We start from the raw sequence: 20,817 nt of genomic DNA on the forward strand, positions 1-20,817 counted from the left end.
AGGAGGAAGGGGATGAAAGATGGGATGGAGGAAAAAGGCACCAGGAGGGTGGGGGGCCCAGGACCTGAAGAGCGCAGCTGCGGTAATGTCCAGGAAGGGGCAAAGGACCTCCTCAACAGGAACAGAAAGGTCCAAGTAAGGGGCTGCCGGGCAGGCCCCCACCGGAAGGAGTCCGACTAACACCAAGGTGTCGCTCAGGCCTCACACCTGCAAAATGCAGAGGCCCGGGAGGTCCAAGTGGGAGCAGGAACCTCAATGTTGGACCAACCACCAGAACACCGGCAAGGTGGGGGGGAGGGGGTAAACGACCACAAGTCAGTTTAGAAACTCGTTAGTGACGTTCCCATCAAACAATAATAGAAATTTTACTTTAATTGGCCTGTAATATATAAAGACTTTTCATACTGTTTATAACTTACAAACCAATAAACTTTAATAACTTTATACAAATTATGAATGACTCAAAAATACTTACAAAAACCCAAACTTTAAGGCACAAAAACTTACCAAAAATAGAGAACATTTCAAATTGCAAAGCAGCCATTTTGAAATAGCCAGCTTAAAAGAGAGCTTTTTTTGTTTGTTTGTTTTTTTAGCAAATTCACTAAATGCAATTCAGTGACTTAATTTAACAGAAACACAAGTGGAATGCGAGCCCGGAAAGACCAGATGGGGGAATTCGTGATCTGCACGCGGGCATTATTAGTGTTTTGTTAATGGTAACTTTTGTTAACGGTGAGAAGCGCGGAGCCCGCCTTCCTCCCTTCCGGGGGGTTTGGCCCATCACAGGCTCCAGCCGAGGGAGCTGAGCGCGAATGGGACCCGAGCCAATCCAGTCACTCGGTTCACACGGTGAGGATCAGTCCAACCAGGTGTGTACACAGGTCACTTCAGTCAAATTACAACTGAACTCATTCTAAGGCTACTGACAAATGAACAGATTTTTAAAAAATAAATTAAACAGGAAAGAAAACACTGGGAAGGCTCCTAGTAATACTGAGGATCCACACACTGAGAAGGATCATAGATGTCAGGGTTCCCAGGGGACCGAAGGCGGAGGCTCTCAGAGCTCCAGGTGACTCACTGCGAGGGTCTCACTGGCAGCAGTACGCTTGAGAATTTCTCTTGCGATGTAGGAACTGAGCGTCAGGTTTTCACACAAAAATACATTCAGTTTTAATTTAAGTAACTGGGATCACCTGGGAACAAACGTTCTTTCAGAGGAAGCTCCCTCTCCAGACACCACACACAATGGGAACGTTTCCAGAGGCAAAGAGAATCGGGGTCCTAGAACCGGTGGGATGTCACGAGCTTCCTCCGGGAAATGTGTGGGCCCCCGGGCAGCCTTTCACATCTTCCCCTTCTCAGAACACCACAGGGTCTCCTCACTGACCACGGCCCCATACTGGTCAGATCACACTGACCCCAGATGACATCTCCTAACCCACTACTGTAGTTTGAAGGATAAGGTCTGGGGGGAGGGAAGCAAGACCGCGGCCCAAGGGGACAAACCAGAGTCACCTTCTGGAGGAGGAACAAACCCAAGGGGGGGCTTCTCATTAATGATCCCCCTGTGCCCCCAAACAGCCAAATGGTCCTCGCTGCCATTCTGACTCCTAGAAAAAGAACCAAGGGGAGATCTTCTGCCTCTCAATTCAACTAAACCCTACAAGTCTCCAGGGCCTCCCGTGCGCACGCGGCTAAGGCACATTCTCCTGGTGAGGATTGGCACTCGACGCTCCTGGAGTCCCCGTGTATTAAGAATCTAAGTGCAGACACCAGCCCCCCACAGAGCTCGCTGGTGGGCGCCCCCCGCATGGCCCTTCCTCGGGCCCCGGGCCCCGCCTAGTAGATGAACTCGCCGGCCATCTCCTGCAGCAGCGGCGGCTCCTCGAACCTGAACCGCTTGGAGATGGCCTTGGGCTGCCTCTTCTCCTTCTCTGACTGGCGGCAGGGGCCCAGCACGTAGGAAGCCACCAGCACCAGCTCCTCCGCGTCCGGCTTCTCGGCCCCGGCCGGCGGCTCGGCCCCCCCCGCCTCCTCTGGGGCGCCGCTGGACTCTTCCAGCAAGCTCCGGAGCCGCAAGGGGGGATCGGGGCCGCTGCCCTGGGTCAGCCAGGGATGGCTCAGACACTCCTCGGCTGTGGCCCGGTCCCTGCATCAGACAAAGCACATTCGGGCTTAGGGGGACGCAGGTGACAAGACCCGGAGAAAAAGGGGCTTTTGTCCCCACAGGCTCGGGGCGTGAAAACTACTTTTCAGCTCCTAGGGCATTTCACACCTACAACCAACATCCTTCTGAGACCATGAGGAGGTCCCCTCCCCACCAAGAAGGCTCACTGCCCCATTCAAGACCCTCCGAAAGCTGCTCAGAAGCTCCCCAAGTTTTCGGTGGGAGACCCCAACTCTCCCGTCACCGAGAGCCCCACGTCCCGCGGACCCCCCGGCGGGACGCACTTACTCAGGTCTCTTCACCAGCAGCGCTTTGATGAAGTCCACGGCCGCCTCGGACACCACGTCAAACTCCTCCTCGGAGTAGCTGACGTTCATCTGGGAGATGTTCAGAAACGTTTCCTGTTTGTCGTCCCCCAGGAAGGGGGATATCCCGGTGAGCATGACGTACGCCAAGACCCCGATGCTCCTGAGGCAAAACAGAGGAAGATGCCGTCAGAACGAGGGCGCGCAAAGGACGGCCCCGAGGCCCGAGCGTCCGCCCGTGTGCTCACCACATGTCTGTCGCCGTGCTGATCGGGTCGTAGCTGAGGATCTCTGGGGCTGCGGAGAGAGAGGGAGACTCGGTTACGGGACGGCTGCGAGTCCGCTGCAGAGAGCCCGGCGGGAGCTCCTCTCCCCAGAGTTCTCCGGGAGACACAGAGGCCCCTCCCCCCAGCGGACACAGGGTCACCAGGCGCCCACTTTCTCCTCGGTCCCGGGTCTGCCCCACTCCAGAGGATGTCTTTGCCCAATACGGCCCAGCTGGGAGGGCCCCAAGTCTTCAACCCCCCAACAGAGGCCTTAGCCCCAATGCCACCTGAGGGATGGCGGTCCCCGCAGTGTGAGCCCCCAACTCGGGGCCACTTGGAAGCCCACAAAGTGTCTCTGAGATGCCCTCAAGCCTTTCCATTCCCTTCCCCTCACCCAAGTCAGGATAAAATCAGCAGGAAGATAACAGAAAATGGCCTGGCTGGGGGGATCCAAATGAATGACCCTGAGGGACCCCGGCTGAATGACCCGGGAGGTCCAGGCCCCCAGGAAGCTGGAGGTTCGGCAGATTGCCAACCGTGGCAGAGCTTTTGTGGTAGCAGAAGGCAGGCAACGGGGCTTCTAATGGCCAATCACCCTGAGGGAAAAGAGTCCCCCTAAAAGGGACCATGGCTGCCAGCCAGTCCGCCTACTTCTCCTTCAGAGCCCGAGGCTCTCCCTGCCACATGGCTGCCCTCCTGGGCTCCCTCCCCTCCCCCCCCCCCCCCAGCTCTGGAAACACACAGACCACCAGGACTTCACACTCCCCCAATGGCAGGACCTTCACCCCAAACTCCCCTTTCAGGTGAAAAAAGATTTCAAGCATTGGGACACTAGGGGAGGCCATCATTGCACTATTTTCTCCCCAGTAACTCCCCTCTCCCCCATGAACAGAAGAGGTGCTTCTGACCCGCCCCTGCCAAGGCCAGCCCGGCATCCAGGCGCTCCATGAACAAGGCCTTCCATGTCTGGGCCCCCCGCTCCTCAAGTCTCCCTCCTAGGGTGTTACCCCCCCTCCCCCCCGAGGAGTCCAGGCCTTTCCTCTGCTCATCCTGGAACCTTCCGCCTACCAGGGCCTTGCCCAGGGCAGCCACCAGCCCCTGTCTTCCTCTGCCCAAAGCACAGTTCCCAGCACACAGTAGGCAACCAATAAATGCTGACTGAATGACCTCTCTGGGTCTCAGTTTTCTCATCTGTGAAATGGGGGTAGGGGCGGCTTAGAGCACTTCCAGCCCCCCTCCTCTAGAATGAAGGGGGAGCCCTACTCCCCACCAAATACTCACCCACGTATTCAGGTGTGCCCATAATTTCTCTGAGCTCCTCACTGCTCTCCATCATTCTGGAAAGGCCAAAATCTACGATCTTGATGTCCCCCAAAGGAGACTCACTTGTCAGGAGGACGTTCTGGGGCTAGAAGAAGCAGACCCCCAAAACATCGCAAAGGTAAGAGTCCAACTCAGAAACAGCCACAGCTTCTCTCACAGCTCAGAATTTCCCAGTGCCCTGGCAGGGGCCCAAGGCTGGCACCGGCAGCTCCCCCTGAGGATGCCCCCTAGAGCAGTAGTGGGGGGCGCCCCTGGCCCTCAGCCCCCGGAGAAGGACCCCGATACACGAACGATAGGGACATATGCGCGGGGAGCACAAGCTTTAGTGAGCCAGACTTGCCCCCCTTCTATTGAGGAGACAGGTCAAAAAAGGGCCCAGGTCCTGGGGGGCCACAGCAGAGGCCATTCCCCAGGGATGTGGAACCCCTGGAGCGTGCTAGGTCCCCTTAGGAGCAGGGTCCTGGGGCGCCAGTGCTCCGGCCTGCCTGCACTTGCTCTCTCCGCCGGGCCGGCCCCATCTGCCCTGTGGAGCTGCGGGCACAGAGGAGGAGCGCCCGGCCTGCACTGAGCCTCTGCTTGGGGACCCTGTAGAATGGGGAGACCCCGTGAGGACCCCATGAGATCCCAGCACAGAGGGCCCGGCACAAGGCCCGGCCTGCAGCTTCTCCCCAGGCTTCCCCCCGGCTTCCTTGTGACCTTGTACCCTGAATCCAGGCAGTGTCTGGGGCGTCACCCAAACCTGGCCCATTTCTGGGGCTCCCGAGGGCCCCCGGGAAGGCTGTGCTTGCTGTAGAAGGGGCTGCCTTGGGGCCACTGACCCATTCAGTCAGAAAGGAAACTGCTATGGAGCCCGACACCCTCCCTGAGGGGCGGCAGAGGGAGGAACGAGGCTTTTCTTTGTGCCGAGTGACCCACCTGACCTTGCTGCCTCCAGAACGATGGGGCCTAACTCCCCCTCCCCCCAAAATGGCTGCTTGCCTGGCCCGGATCGGACTCTCATGTGACCCCCTCCACAAGCCTGGATCGCTAAGAGAACAACACTTCTGGACGTGCTTCTTCAGGTCCTGCCCAACCCCGGGAGCCCCTGAGCAGCGGGGGCTGATGCAGACCAGCTAACAGCAGCAGAGGGTCCTGAGGGGTCCCCAATGCTTCCTTCGGCCCCCCTGAAGGCCTTCCCTGGCTTCCCAGGCCTGCTCACCTCCTGCCACCCGGCTGCCGGCGCCTCGCTAACATGGGGTGTTTGGCCCCGAGCCCACCAGCTCAGCCCCCTCCAAGCACAAGGAGGTCCACCCCGCACTGCTGAAGGCGAATGGGCCCTGAGGGGGGGCAGGACCCTCTCCAGAAGCAGCTGCTCCAGGAGCCCCGCGGCTCCTTTTAAATGTGCCCACGTCAGATCCCACACAACCTTGCGATAGGCTGCCAGCGCCGTTCTGGCACAAGCGTTCTTGGGGTGCCCTTCCCCGTGGCACGGTGTGGAGGGTACCAGCTGGGGGTCTGGCTTCTCCTTCAGGTCTCCTGCACAGCCTCCAGCCACAACTGCACCAAGCCGGGCAGTGCCATCCCTGCCAGGCCCCCGGGGCCCCGGCTACTCCAGAACCCTGGAAGGCTCCTGGCACTCAACAGGCATTTGTAAAGCCCTGACTGTGCGTGTGCATCTGCCCGGCCTGTGCTAAGTGCTGGGGCACAAAGCCAAGCCGAGGCCCCACTCCTTCCCTCCAGTTGGGTTTCTAAGGGAGTAGTGGGGAGAGCCTGAGGCAGGCAGCCCCCCGCAGGGAGGGGAGGGCCTGCCCTGGGGCAGGAAGGTGGGATTCCTGGGGAGATGGGGCTCGGAGGAGGCTGGGGCACCACATGCATGAGGGAGAAGGGGGGTCCAGGAGGATTCCTCCACTGTAAGCCTGCAGGCTGGGAGAAGGGGGGCCAGCAGGAACGCCGATGGATTCTGTTTGGGGCAGAAGAGTTTCTGCTGCCCACTGACCATTCGGGTCAGGTTGGCTCGAAGGCAGATCGAGGTCAGCAGAGTTTGGGCAGGAAAGCTCAGGAAACTCCCGGGAGTGGTTGAGACACCCAGGGAAGAGAGAGGGAAAGGAGAAGGGGCCGAGAATGGAGGCCTGAGGGACCCCTGGTCAGAGAGACCACACAGCTGGAGAGAAGAGGGGGCCTGCAGAGGCTGAGGGAGAGGGGGCTGCTGGCTGGGGGACCCAGTCCTTCTAACTCCAGGGAGAGGATGGAAGGATAAAGTCAGTCAGACGGAGAAGGATAAAGAGAAGGAGGGAGGAATTGTAGGTGAGGAGTTTCATGTCCTCTCCTTGTGCCCAAGGAGACTCTGGGGCCACAGGAGCCCTCAGGCCTGCACGGAGCATCCCTCATCTACATCTCCTGCATCCCCCATCCACGTCCCCATGAAGTCTGCCAGAGGAGGAAGCCTCACCTTCAAATCCAGATGGACCACGTTGTGGGCGTGTAAAAAGGAGACGCCTTCTAGAATCTGCCTCATGAGCCTCTGCACATCCTTCTCCTTAAAAGCCTCTTCTCTCTCAGCTACACATTGGTCAAAAATTTCACCTCCAGCAGCACTGGGAAAAAGAGTATTTGTCCATTTTTAATCCCAAACCAGCGTTTTCCCATTTGGGCCACATGGGGTGGCACAAATTTTTTTATAGTCACTAGACAGCTTTTTATTTTCAAAAAACAGCAAAGATCATTTTCGGCATTCACCCTCGCAAAACCTCGTGTTCCAAATTCTTCTCCCTCCCTCCCCTAGACGGCGAGTAATCCAGTTCAGGTTAAACACGCGCAATTCTACCGCACGAGAAGATCAGATCAAAAAGGACAAAAAAATGAGAAAGAAAAAACCCCCAAGCAAACAGACAGTAACAACAACAAAGGAAAATGCTATGTTGTGATGCACATTCAGTCCCCATAGCCCTCTCTCCGGATGCAGATGGCTCTTTCCATCACAGACTAGCATTTCTGAAGGGATTTAAAGTGCAAAGTATAATAATTTAGGTTTTTAAAGATTTCCTTGCATTAAGAAATATCTTATATTCTGAGAAAGAAGCTTCACTATCTGATTAGCATTTGTGGTCATTAATAAGTCTAAAATGACATATTTGCTACTAACAGGCTCTAAACTTTGTGACCCAAACCCTCACACCTCTACAGTCACACTTTATATCTAAAGGCAACTCCATGGAAGAGGCCCAAAGAACCTCACACACGAGCAGAACCAGGCTCCCGTCCATGATGAGCCTAGAGCGCTGCTGCTGCTGTCATACAAACAGCCTTGGCCTGGGGGTCTCGCTTGACAGCGGTGCTGCTTCTGGAGCTGTCTGGGAAGCTTGAATGTGCAGCCAGGCCTCCCAAGGATCAAGCACCGTGTAAATGGAAGAGGGCAGGCTGTTCTCTCAAATTCAGATTTACTTGCAATGAAAAGAGTCCCCTTTGCACTGAAAAACAATTGCAGTAATTACCAAAATGACTGTTGGAAAGAAATTTGAAATTTTTCTGTATAAAAATCTAAGACATCATAGCAAGTTGGAGCAAACCCAGAAGTGATGTAAATAGATAAAGGGGAAAAAATGGTTTTTCTCACTTTAAGGTGGAGCCCCCATACCCGACCCCTCTCGAGGAGGGGAGAGGAGGGTCCTAATCAGACTAACATGCATCCCAAAGCTTAACCTTGATCCCCTCAGCAAATTGACATGGGGATTTCCCGCTCATCTCTTCCTCAGAAATCTTCCTAATCATTTCCTAAAATACACGGGCTGGATTTCTCACTCTTGGCGAAGTCTTGCCTTTGCTAACTCGTGATCTTTCCTCTTCCAAGATCCCACATTCCCAACAACTGTCTCCCCTCCCCCCACCCCCCGCTGCCAGAGCGAGCCCCCCCCTACTCTAAAGGAAAGACCTGCCTTTCTTGAAGAATGCCAGGACAAAAGGGGAAGGGTCCTCCCTGGAAATGAGAACACATAAAAGCCCTCCCTTGCATGGCTGCCACACAGCCCCTCCACCACACGTCCATCAAATGCCGGTCTGAAGCACCTACTGGGTGTCAGGCCCTGGACACAAAGAAGGAACCAGCCCCTGCCTTCAAGGAGCTCCAAGGCCGAAGTGGGGAGAGGAACAAACAAGCTCTGGCAGGCTCAATTCTAGGGGTGGTCTTAGGGAAGGGGAAGTGGGGGTGGGAGAGGGGGCGCTCAGGGGGAGAGGTGGCCAAAGAGGCCCGGGAGGAAGGCGCCGGGCTCTGACACCTGGTCTTGTCCAGCGACTCCTGGGAAGCTAAGAGGATACCAGGAAGGGCCCGAGGACCCCCATGAGAAGAAAGTTTTGGGGAGAGGGAGCACCAGTGAATCTGGGGTCAGAGGCCTCCTCACTCAGTCGGTGACAATGGCTGTTCCCAGGGTGTCCACCTTGTGGCCCAAACCCAACAGGGAAAGCAGGCCATGGACCTCATTTCACATCACATGGAGGGCAGGGCTCAGGCATCTCTGCACAGCCCTGAGGTGACACCCTTGCCCAAACCTCTCTCCTTCCCCCTCTATCTCTCCCCACCCCAACATCCAGTTCCCAGGACAAGGGCTGGCACATTTCTGCACGTGTGGGACCCCCAGGCAGTCTGGTAGAACCCCAAAATTCAATAATTGGAAGACATTTCGGCTGGAGGTTAAAGGAACTTAAATAATAACAGCAAGAATTTCTGTTAAGATACTAAGAAAGACTGTGCTGCAACGTTCCCTCTGAGACAATTTTCTGGTCCTCAGCCTCCTTAGGGCTCCCCAGGTCTGTAGGCTCCAGGTTAAGAATCCCTTCTTTAAAATGAAAATGACAGTTTGCATCAACCCCAGAGACGGCACCAGAGGGAGGAGAGGGAATGGCGAGAAGCTCGGGCCTCTCTGCTCCAGTGTTCCAGGATCTAGAGCGCTTTTTTACAGCCTGATCCCAGGCAGGAGGGAGGCTTTCAGAGAATTCCCACGGTCCTGCGGCATTTCTCGAACACGCTTTCCATCTGGAGGCGTGTGCACGTCAACTCCCTCTTTCTGAAAAGCCGCCTGACTAATGGGAAAATGGCCTCCATAAAAAAGCCATTGAATGGGGGCTGCTAGTTCTGGGGGTCTCAGTCCCACGACTGTCTGAGCTGCCAGGGGCCCACATTTGTGCTCGTGGCTTGGAGAGAAACAAACACCAAGAACCGAGGCAGGATCCAAAAGGATCCCACAGGCCGAGGGACCCGCGGTCAACAGTGGACAAATGTCATGTTGTGCAGGCAAAAGCTCAAACGCAGTTTGGGGCTGCCTGTGAGGGCTGAGCAGCCGACTCCAGCCGGGGATCATGGCTGTCAAGGGCCTGGATTCCAGGCCAGGACCCATAAAGGAAACTAATGTGATGGCCCTTCCAGTCCCTAAAGGGCAGTCCTGTACAGGGACAGACCGGCTCTGTGGGCCTCAGGACAGAACAAGTAACCCTAAGGACCATTTTGGGGTGGAGTGGGCTGCCTCTCGAGGTGGTGACTCCCCTTTTCTCAAGCCTGCTTCTAGCTCTCCAATTCAGAGCATCCTCTTGGGAAAACATGCAGTGGGACAAGAGGGGGTTCTGTGCCTTGGGGTTCCCCTTCTCCCATTGCCAGCCTTTCCCTTGGCTTCCCTTGCATGCTCAGTCTTGCCGAATGGACAAAGGCACAGACATGACATTGTTTTCCTAGAAGGACATGCCATACAAAAAGCTTCCGACCAAATGAGTCCATTCCTCCTGTGGTCTGCTGATCACTCAGCTCGGGAGGACCCTCGCCCTATGTAAGAGAAGGAAGGAACTGAGATGCTCGGCCTGGGGGGTGGCCAAAGGTGCTCTCCATTAGCTATTCCGGCCGCCGAGTAGTCTAGAGCCCATTCCGTAGCTACCATTCCCTTTGGAATTGCAGGAAGAGTACTTACTATTCCAGCACTAAGATCATTTCTGACGAGGTTTCATAGACTTCGTGTAAGTTGATGATGCGCTGGTTGCCCTGGGCTAGCTCAAGGACCGCGATCTCGTGAATTATTTCCATCCGGCATTCTTGGCCTTTTCTTCTTTTCCTCATGAATTTTGCTGCAAATTCTTTTCCAGAATCTTTCTTGACACATTTCCTGACCACTGCAAATTTGCCTCTGGAATTAAATACAAAGATATACAAAGTCATTTAGGCTGGCCTAAAAAACTAATTGTGCCGATTGAGGATCTGTGTTTGTTTCCTTGCTAAAAATTTGGGTCAGAGTCACATTCAGAGTCAAATAAATCAGATTTAGATAAGATACTATATTCTTAAATATGAGCAAAAAAAAGGGATATTTAATTTTAAAACTGCTATCAAATTAACAGTAACCTAACAATAAGAATTATGTCAAATTTCATCTGTACCAGAGATAAACCCAATACCTTCAACATGGGCCAACCGGATTATTACAAAGTAACTTTGAAACGGAAACAATTGAGCAAAATGAAAACACAACACAACACAGCTAATGTTTATTTGTGGTTTTCAAAGTCAACATGTGGCCAACAGTATCTATTTTTGAGTGCACCACTTCTGCTCTACCAAAGAGTTTTACAAATGAAACTATTGTTAAAAACACTAATTGCCTGCTAATTTAGATTTTAATCGGTGACAGTCTTAGACCAATATTTACAAGAAATCATTTTCAGGAGAAAGCCAATAGAATGCTGACTGCCCAGCACCTCCCCTGGGTGCACCCCCTCCTCACTGACTACCACCCCCCGCTTCAGGACCTCCCCCCCCTTCTTTAAGCAGCAGCTCAGACGCCACCCTCTGTATGAAGCCTTTCCTGGTGCTCCTTTGCCAATTATGAAGAGCCATCCATGACCCATGGAGCTGACCAACAGCTGGGAGTGCCTGGCAGGAAGCCTGGCAACCAGGGTCTCCGCCCAAGCGACCGGAGCCCGTGTAACCTGCAGATGATGGAACATGGTGGGCACTGCCCACCCCTCACACGTCTCTAGCAGTTTTCCCAACTTCTCAGAAAGTGAGGGGAGAAGCATACAGATTCAAGTTGGTGGGCCAGACTGGAGGGCGGCTTTCTGGCCCAGAGGGGCAGCTGGGGGGGCGGGCAGTGAGGGGCTCGCTACCACAGGCCGGGCAAAGCTGGGCAGGCTCTGGGCCCCGCTTCCCTTCTTTGGATCCAATGCCCAGGACAGCTGGTACCATGGGCATTTCATCCTGGCACACAGCTGCCCCGTGCTCCTGAGCCTGGAGCCCTTCTCCAAGCAATGTTTGCAGAGACCTAACAAGCCACCCAGGGAAACTGAGGCGAGGGGGGGGTCACCCAAACTCTGAAAACCACAATTTGGAGGGTCCTCAGGGACCCGGGCAGAATCTCGCCCTCACACAGCGCCCTTCCTCTAAGTCTTCCAGGAAATAAACGGGCAGGGAGGGGTTGCGGGGACCCAGACAGGCCAGGAGCTGAGCTCGGAGCGGGAAGCCCAAGGGGACCTAGATGTACCTCCCAGCCAACTAAGGGGATCCAAGCACAGGCGCCTGCACGGGGACCACCTCGGACAAGTCCCCGAGCTGGGACCCGAACTCGGCTGCGGAGAGGCCAAGCTCTCCCCCAGACCCAGCACAAAGACACAATTCTAAGCGGAAACCCAGGGGGAGGTCCGCTCTTCTTGGGGCTTCAGCAGGCAAGGGAACACTCATGGACCCGGATCCCGGAGCCCTGAAACCCGGGACCTCCGGGAGTGTTGCTGGCTCCATCTGGGGGCCCAGGAAGGGCGCCCCATCTCTAAAAGCCCCTCCCCCTTCCCCGGAGGAGTGTCCGAGCCTCCCCCTTCCCACTGCTCCAGCCCCGGGCGAAGCGCCTCGTTACTACCGGCTGGGGGAGGATGCCCCGGTTCCCCTCAGTCCTGCACGCAGACTTGGGCCCCGCGGCCCCCTCCTCACCTGCCCAGCTCGCGGCCCGGGCTCAGGCCGTAGCGCTCCTGGAAGGGCTCCCGGCACACCGGGGTGCGGATGTCCCTCAGCAGGCCCCGCGTCCGACCCCGCGCCCGCTCCGGAGGGACCCCGGTCCCGGCCGCTCCGGCCGCCGCCGCAGCCTCCTCCGGGGGAATCATGGCCCCGGCCCGGCCGCCCCGGCCCCGCGCCCGCTCCGGCTCCGGTTCTCGCGGGACTCCCGCCAACCGCCGCCGCTAGCCCACACTGAGCCCCACCGCTCCGCGCGCCGCCCGTGCCTCTGGCCGCGAGCCTCTGCGCCTGCGCGCCGGGAGGGCCCCGCCCCCGCGCCTCTAGCCCCGCCCTTCCCCGGGGAAGGAAGAGAGGGGAGGGGCGGAGAAAGGGCCGGCCCGAGCTTCCCAAGGGTTAAGGCCGGCCGAGGGCGAGCGGCTGCGCCACCTTCCGGTGCGGAGCCAAAACGCAGGGGCCGAGCTGGGCAGCGGCAGGGCCGCGGGATGGGCGAAAACCCGGAGCCTGGCAGATGCCAGCCTACGGAACCTGAAGGGAGCTGCCCAGGGATGAGGGAGGACTGCGGGCCGTCCGGCACTACCCTCGTGTTTTACAGATGGGGAAACTGAGGCCCTGAAATCTCCCTTCCCTTTGCCTCCCTGCTGCTTTCTGCCATTGCTCAAAGGGGTCCGAGGCCACAGAAGAGGTGGCTCTGGGGCCGACCCCGCTTGGGGGACGGGAGAGGAAAGGCCGCGGTCTGTGCGTTGGCCGGAAGGAACTCTGCTGCCCGCTTGGAGAGTGCCCGTGGCTAGGCTGGCACTGCCCCAGGACTGCTCTGGGGGCATCAGCTTGGCCACGGGATGCCCAGGAGGGCGGGTGCAGAGGCCGGCTTGGCCACGGGATGCCCAGGAGGGTGGAAGAATTCAACTTATCCCTCGGGCACACGGTTTGAGGGGGAGTTTGAGGAAGGCCAGAGAGGATTCTGGAAGGCGCCTGGGCATCTGATGCTGGGCAATGCTGAGGGTGGGCTGGGGCCAGGCTCGCTGGACCATGGGAGTCATTTGAAGCAGTGGAGAAACAGGGAGGAAGTTTCCATTTTACCAGAGGTTCCCTGGCCCTGACAATCCCATGGGTGTGGCCAATATACCCGCCCAGTTGTCCAGTGAACTCTGACATCACAGGAGGGGGCAGCCTCAGAGCCAGCAGGCATCCTGGGCAGGGGCTGAGGGCCTGGGCACGGACAAGCCTGGTGTTGCCCAGTCGGGAGGGGCAGAGAACAGGACTTGGAGGCTGTTTCTGGATAGTGAGGGTGTCCAGGGGCGGTGGGGCTGAGGACGATTCCTGTTCCCAGGCTGCAACCACTGCAGGCGGACCCAGCGCCATAGTGGAGTGAGGAAGACGGGCCCTGAGTACTTTTACTCTATGCCCCCAGGAGGATGGGGCTATTTCTCCTCCCGCCCGGGTTCAGAGGGTTGGCCAGATCCTCCCCTGGCTGTGCTCGGCAGTACCCCAAATCAGGCTGAGGATGGAGGGTGGGGGACCCAGGAACGGGACACCAACCAAGTCTGGGGCTGGGGCTGGGGCCGGCGGGCACTTCCCATCCCCTTCCAGAAGAAGCACATGAGGGACTCAGGCAAGAAACTGGAGTAAAGCTGAGGTTGGTTGGGGAAGGGACGGAAACCGGAGATGTCCCTCTGAGGGAACCGGCCAGAGCTGGGAAGTGAAACGTAGGGAACCCCCAAGAGACCAGCCAAGCAGAGAGGCCGGTACAGGAGGAGAGGAGACCATTGGTCTGGCCAGGAAAGCGCCAGGTGAGCAGAACAGTAGCCGGAATGTTCTCATTGAATGGAGTGAAATTGTCCCCAACAAGGCCAGTTCCTCCTTGCTCCCCCATGGGGTCGCCCCCATTGCCGTCCAACCCCAGGAAAAGGGGGTAAAATGGAGGATCTCGTGAAGCTCACGGTGGTGGGTTAGACAGAGGGGCAGGGAGCTCCCCGGGGCTTCGTGGTGTCCCCCTGATTTCCCAGCTCTCCTGAGAGCGTCCTCGTGCTCCTCGGGCTCCTGAGCCGCCGAGCGTTTGGCTTAGCCCAGAAAAGGCCCTGAAGCTGTACCTGTTAACTTGATCATAATAACAGGATCCGCTCCAGGAGCGCAGTGACAGCGGGAGAGGGGGCGGGGGAAGCGCTTCGGGGGGAGGGGGCTCCTCGATGTTCTTGGGCAGAGGGGGCGGGGCCTGGGAGAGGAGGAGCATCCCTTTCATGGGAGATGCCGGTTGTCTTTTCCCCTTTCCAACATGGCAGCCTGCCTTGACATTTTCCCAAGCCAAGCGCCAGTCACCTGTTTCAGGCTTGGAGCTCATGCAGTTTATGAACCCACCTCTGGGGATTCTGGGAGGCCACAGGGATTGGTTCTGTTGGTTTTTTCCAGTATTCCTCTCCTGAAAATCACAGACCCACCCGTCGGTGTCCGTTCTGACACAGCACCCCAAACTCGCTGCTCTTCCCTGGCTGTGGAGACACACGCATCTGGACACGTCCCCCGATACACGCAGCTCACCTTGTTTAGGGAAGGCACGTAGTCAATTAATTCAACCCATCCAGTTTCACAGCGGATTTTTCAGTCACTCTAAACCCTCCTCGGGAATCCGAAGATCCGTTTGTTTTCACGATCTTTTGGCATGGTGGGTGTCCGCTCCATTGGTTTAGCTTGCAATACCCGCCCCCAAAGGATCATGGGATGTAGGCCAGAAGGGATCAGTGGGATCACAGATGTCTACTAGCCCACTGCCCTCCTTTTACAGATCAGGAAGCAGAGGTCCACTCTAGCCCTGGAGCAGGGATGTGGGGAGAGAGGAGGAGCGAAAATGTAGCAGTCACATATTGTCCCCTGAGTCCTGGCTCTCCGGCCCTCTCCGTCCTGTGTGACTTTGGCTGAACCACTGAACCTCTCCCCTTTGTTCTGTTCGTCTGATAAACCTCTAGTTCCTTCCAGCTCTCCATCCATTATCCCCTCCCAGACTCTGCTGTGGGATTGATGAAGGACAAGAAGCACTTTTCTTCAGGACCGTTCAGGCCACTGATGGAGCAGCTGTGGGGGGCCTGGGCCAGGCTATTCCAGGCTCTCTCAGATGACTGGGACGTGCTCCTCCCCCCACTGTCTACCCCAGAGAGAATGGAGGCAAAGTTGATATTTCTCAGGGCAGCCAGTGCTTTCATCTTCACTTCCACTTTGTAGCTTGCCACCAATTTAGAAAGACAGCCTAGTTTTTATCTGTGTAGTGCTAGGACTAGACATGTAATTACTTTATAATGTCCGACTCTCCCATTTACCATTTAGATGGCTAGAGGATAATTAACCAATCAACCCCTGGCAAGAGCTCTCTGTTCCCTGTGGAGTTCTAAGGGTGCCACGTTGGGAGCTCAAACTGGGGAGACAAGGCAGCCCAACATGACTCAACTGGTCTCTCTCTCTCTCTCTCTCTCTCTCTCTCTCTCTCTCTCTCTGTATGTGTGTGTGTGTCTGTCTCTGTCTCTCTCTGTCTCTCTCTCTCTCTGTCTTGTCGCTGTCCCTGTCTCTCTGTCTCTTGTTGCTGTTTTTCTCTCTCTCTTCTTCCTCTCTCTCTCTCTCTCTCTTTCTCTCTTCTTCCTCTCTCTCTCTCTCTCTCTCTCTTTCTCTCTTCTTCCTCTCTGTCTCTGTCTCTCTGTCTCTCTCTGTCTCTGTCTCTCTCTCCCTCTGTCTCTGTCTCTCTCTGTCTTTCTCTCTCTTTCTCTGTCTCTCTCTTGTTGCTGTCTCTGTCTCTGTCTCTTTCTCTCTCTCCATCTGTCTGTCTGTCTTTCTCTCTGTCTCTGTCTCTTGTTGCCGTCTCTGTCTCTGTCTCTCTCTTTCTCTCTCTCCATCTCTCTGTCTGTCTGTTTGTCTGTCTGTCTTTCTCTCTCTCACACACACTCACACACCCCACCCAAAGAAGTTGAATTTTAGCAGTCAATTATTGCATAAAGATGTAGCACCCCCCAACACAGACACACCCCCGCAAAAGTAAAACCTGAATTTTCCTAAGGTTGGCTCATGAAGCTTGGCTCAGATTCAGAGCTGAGAATTTTCAGGCCAGGGGCATGCTGGGTCTGGGAGCTATTTTTTTGCTCTGAGAACTTGACTCAATGCTTAATGTTCAATAAATCACTGAAGTCGGTGATTAGGCTGCATGATCAATTTGAAAACTGCCTGAGGCCTCTGAGCCCTCTCTCTCTCTCCCCCTTACCTGGGGGCCCCTCCTCCTCTTCGGAGGCTCATTCCAGCCATTTAGATTGATCGGCTCATGTCGATGTCAGTGCTATGTGCTGGCCCCCAGAACACTGCCTTCCTGTTACTAGTAATTCAGCACTGGCCTTCCTCTCCATCCCAACTCCCCCTTATCATTGAAGATTTCAATCTTCACCTGGACAGGATTTTTTCTTAGAAAGCTTGGCCTCCAATCCATTCCTGTGTGTGTGTGTGTGTGTGTGTGTGTGTGTGTGTGTGTGTATATACACACACACATATATACATACATATATAGTTTCATTATGTGTATATATGCATACGTACAGCATATATACATAAAGTATATGTACAATCTCTGTTCTCAAGGAATTTATATACAAGAAAAAAGAAAAAGAACAAAAACGAAAGATAACATAAGATAATGGAAGGGGGGGTGGAGGGGAAGGGAACAAGCGTCACTTTTCTCAGAGCCTCCCCCTCTGACTCCATGCCATGGTGCTCAGACTCTCCTGTAGTAATCCTATTTGACCCTTTTGTACACACGTCTCCTTCTGTCTCTCCCTTGGCCTTGCCTGGGCTGTCCATGTTGTCTGTGACTTTCACTCACATAGTCCCTGCCCCTTTGCCGGCACACCTCCCCTGTTCTGGTCCTGCATTGCTCCCGGCGGCCTTGACGTTGTCACTCACCAAGGTGACTCAAGCCTGTCTTCTATCCTAGATTCCCAATTCTCTTAGCATGTGGCTGCTTCTGCCTTGCTGGACACGATGCTGAAGGTAGCTGGACAAAATCCCCTGACCTTGCCACTGGATCTGCTGCACATTGATGCATTAGGGAGTGTCCGGACTCAACTGGACACTCACAGCTGCTCAGCAATCTTTTTATTCTTCCTTAGTTGCTGCTTAAGGATGTATCTCAAAGCACTTTTTTTCATATCTTTTCCAAGGTGTCTCTCTCACCCTCTCCCTTCTCTTTCTTAGCAGGGAACCCCCCCACTAAAAACTCCAGGCTAATCCTAGAGATGCTTATGATGCATTCTGAAGGTAACAGTGCTTTCAGAGGACCAGCTGGGCCATGGAAATATGGCTTTGGTGACCCTGTTGACAGTATATGGTAGGTGTACAATACATGCTATTGATTCATAAATTGCTCTCCCTCTTCTCCCTTTCAATCAGACCTGACTCTAGCTTGGTCTTTGAAGTCACCATTGAGGGCTACGCCTTGTGGAGAAGGGGCCCGCCATCGCTGGCGGCAACACTGTCAAGCTGCCACCGACTGCTACTGATGAGCTTCCCTGTTCCTTGATTTCTGGAGTTCCTTGTGGGAATATATCTTCTCAATATACCATTTAACTCCCGGCTTTTTTTGATCTCCAATTGTTTCTTTTGAATAAAGTATTTCCATCCATTGTCATTTTTAAGATATGAGTCACGTTCCACCAAATTTCCACAATCGTCTCGAGTTGTATTTATTTCCTTATTTTGGCATCTCTCATTCACCCGGATATTTCATTCGTGCTTTGGGCATTCATTGCATAAAGACATCCGAGGCCATCGGCATGATTACCGTCTCCCATCTTGAACGTCGTCTCCAGTAAATTAATAGGTTTCTACCCTGATGTTCTTCCTGTGTCATACCCATCTCTCCTTATGCTCTCTGGCTTGTGGGTGTATGTGGGTGGTTTTTCTCTCTCTCCCTATTCATTTTTAGTTTAAAGCTGTGTAAGAGCCACAAGCCTTCAATATAATCTTCCTCCTTGTTGTGGTTTTGAGAGCCCACGAGATTTCTTAAAAGTGGATAAATTAAAAATGTACCCAAGATATAAACATGAATCACGAATGAAACAAGTTTGTATTCTCCCATGGAAAAGGGAATGCGATGCAAAGGAGGATGATCACAGAATGATTCAAACAGAGTTTAGTAGTGACTTCCAATCACTGTTGCTGGAAGGATGTGAGATAAGTCTCATGAAGACTTTCATTATTATGCTCATTGGCAAGCCAGTCCACATTTCATCTCTTCACTTAACATTGTCCTATTGTACTATTAACCAACATGGATCATCTTTGTGTTTTGGAAGTGTTTGCACAGTCCGATACCTCCATAATCCTCTCTGACATCAGCCACTGCTGTTCTAGGGAACTTTATTACTGCTCCCTTGCCAGTGGAAATGTCAACCTTGTGATTTCTCTATGTCTTTCAACATTCATAAAGCATTATGCTAAAGTACAAAACATACAAGAAGTAAAAGCAGCCGGGGGCTCCTTGCATGAAAAGTCCCTTTTCCACTTAGGAAGTGGAAGCCCTTACTACCATTATCCCAGGGGGAAAGACAACCTGTTCTCCAACTGTTGCTGAGGTCACATTATCACTGAGAGGATTACATCCAAGACCAAACATTATTTGGAAGCTGCCGCTTCTACCAGGTGGGTCACTCCACCTCATCAGCTTTTCTGAATCAGTATCCAATTAATAGACTTTCAGGGGATGAATTAATTATATGTGGTCAGAAGCTACTCCTCTCTGTGAACCAAACTGATTATCAAATGGGGTGGGGGAAAGACCTGTTTTCCTAGCATTTCCTGCCATTCCCTGCCAAGTAGCTATCAACCAATATGCCTTCTTCTGACCAGTCTTTAGTGATATATTTCTCAGTGATACCTTTGGATTTTCATGATCTTTTTATGGATTGTAGCAATCTGTTTTTTTTCTCAGTCGAGTCTAACTCAAGATCTAATAAAAAGAAAAAAAAAAGATAAAAATAGTATATTTTGATCAGCATTCAATCTCCAGTTTTCTCTCTGGATATGGATGACATTTTCCATCCCACATCTATTGGAATTGTCTTGGACACCACATTGCTGAGAAGAGCCACAGCTATCATATCAAAGCAATCTTTCTTTGACGGTGTACGATGATCTCCTGACTCTGTTCTCTTCACTCAGCATCAATTCATGTTAATCTTTCCAGGCTTTTCTGAAATCAACTTGTTCATCATTTTTATTGAACAATATTCTATTACTTTCATGTACCATAACTTATTTAGTCATTCCTAAACTGATAGATATCCTCTCAATTTCCAATTCCTTGCCACCATAAAAAAAGCTGTGCACATAGGGGTCTTTCCCCTTTTTTTATGATCTTTTGCTTCCCTTCTATCAATTTCCCTTATTCCCTTTTTTCCTCTTTCCCCTCCCACCTCCCTATAGAGTAAGATAAGTTCTTATACTCAACTTAGAGTATATATTATTCCCTCTTTGAGTCAAATCCAATGAGATTAAGGTTCAAACAATGCTCATCCCACTCCTTTCTTTCCCTCTACTATAACAGGTCTTTTGTGTCTCTTCTAATTTACCCCATTTTCTTCCTTTCTTTTTCTCCCAATATAATTATTTTTCCATTTCCTTTTTATATCACCATGTAAAAGTCAATTTATATTCACACCCTCTAATAGAGATACAATTCTCAAGAGTTACAAGTATCATTTTCTCAAGTAAGGATGTAAACCTTTAAATAACATTTTTTTTTCCTTTTCTGTTTATCTTTTGATACTTCTCTTGAATCTTGTATTTGAAGATTTAATTTTCTGTTCAGCTCTAGTCTTTTCATCAGAAATGATTAAAAGTCCCCCATTTCATTGAAATTCCATCTTTTCTCCTGAAAGATTATGCTCATTTTTTTGAGTAGTTGATTCAGTACAAGCTTCTTTATCTTCCAAAGTATTATATTCCTCTGACTCTTTAATGTAGAAACTGCTGTGGCTCATTGATAAGCCTCACTGCTCTTTGATATCTGTTTGTTTGCAGTATTTTTCCCTGAGTTGATAATTCTAGAGTTTAGCCGCAATATCATTTGGAATTTTCATTTTGGGATCTCTTTTAGGAGGTTATCGATAGATTCTTTCAATGATTATTTTACCCTCTGGTCCTAGGAAATCAGCGTAGTTTTCTTGATGATTTCTTGAAAGAACATGTCCAGGCTGGGTTTCTTTTTTATTATGACTTTTAGGTAGCCTAATAATTCTTAAATTATTTCTCCTGGATTTATTTTCCTGGTTAGTTGTTTTTCCAATGAAGTATTCTGTATTTTCTTCTATTTTTTTTCATTTCTTAAAATTTTGGGTGAATGATTCTCAGTGTCTTATGGAGTCATTAGTTTCCTCTTGTCCAATTCTAACTTTTAATTATTTTTTGTTAGGTTTTCTTAAAACTTCCTTTTCCATCCAGCCAATTCTACTTTTAAAGGAGTGTTTTTTCCCTTTATTGTAGTTTCCCCCATTTTTCCAATTTTTTAGAGTTGTTTTCTTCAGCCAGTTTTTGTGCTTCCTTTCCCAAGCTATTGGCTCTTTTTTCATAATTCTCCTGAATGATTCATTTTTCTTTTCCCAATTTTCTTTTATCTTTCTTAATGTCTAAAAATCCTTTTTGAGTTCTTCCAAGACAACATTTTGAACTTAAAATCAATTCATATTCCCCTTTGAAGCTTCACATGTAGACATTTTGCCATTATTGTCCTCTTCTGAGTTTGTTTTGCGATCTTCCTTGCCACCATAGTAGCTTTCTATG

At 52.5% G+C, this 20,817-nt stretch overlaps 1 protein-coding gene and 1 long non-coding RNA gene across 2 annotated transcripts; one reads left to right on the top strand and one right to left on the bottom strand.

Annotated features, from left to right (window-relative positions):
- Positions 1-335: 335 nt before the first annotated feature.
- On the bottom strand, positions 336-12,259 carry STK17A (serine/threonine kinase 17a). Its single transcript, XM_051978473.1, has 7 exons — positions 11,998-12,259; positions 9,995-10,207; positions 6,496-6,640; positions 4,026-4,152; positions 2,727-2,775; positions 2,462-2,641; positions 336-2,155 (listed from the first exon to the last, which is right to left on the bottom strand). Exons 1-7 carry the CDS (start codon positions 12,165-12,167, stop codon positions 1,846-1,848), a joined length of 1,194 nt encoding a protein of 397 aa, XP_051834433.1. The 5' UTR covers positions 12,168-12,259; the 3' UTR covers positions 336-1,845.
- Positions 12,260-13,205: 946 nt separating this feature from the next.
- On the top strand, positions 13,206-17,672 carry LOC127547447 (uncharacterized). The gene is made up of 3 exons (XR_007950190.1): positions 13,206-13,805; positions 14,422-14,674; positions 17,428-17,672. It is a non-coding gene; the product is annotated as an uncharacterized LOC127547447 (long non-coding RNA).
- Positions 17,673-20,817: the final 3,145 nt, after the last annotated feature.

The sequence above is a fragment of the Antechinus flavipes genome, chromosome 1, assembly GCF_016432865.1.
Source record: "Antechinus flavipes isolate AdamAnt ecotype Samford, QLD, Australia chromosome 1, AdamAnt_v2, whole genome shotgun sequence".
NCBI lineage: Eukaryota > Metazoa > Chordata > Mammalia > Dasyuromorphia > Dasyuridae > Antechinus > Antechinus flavipes.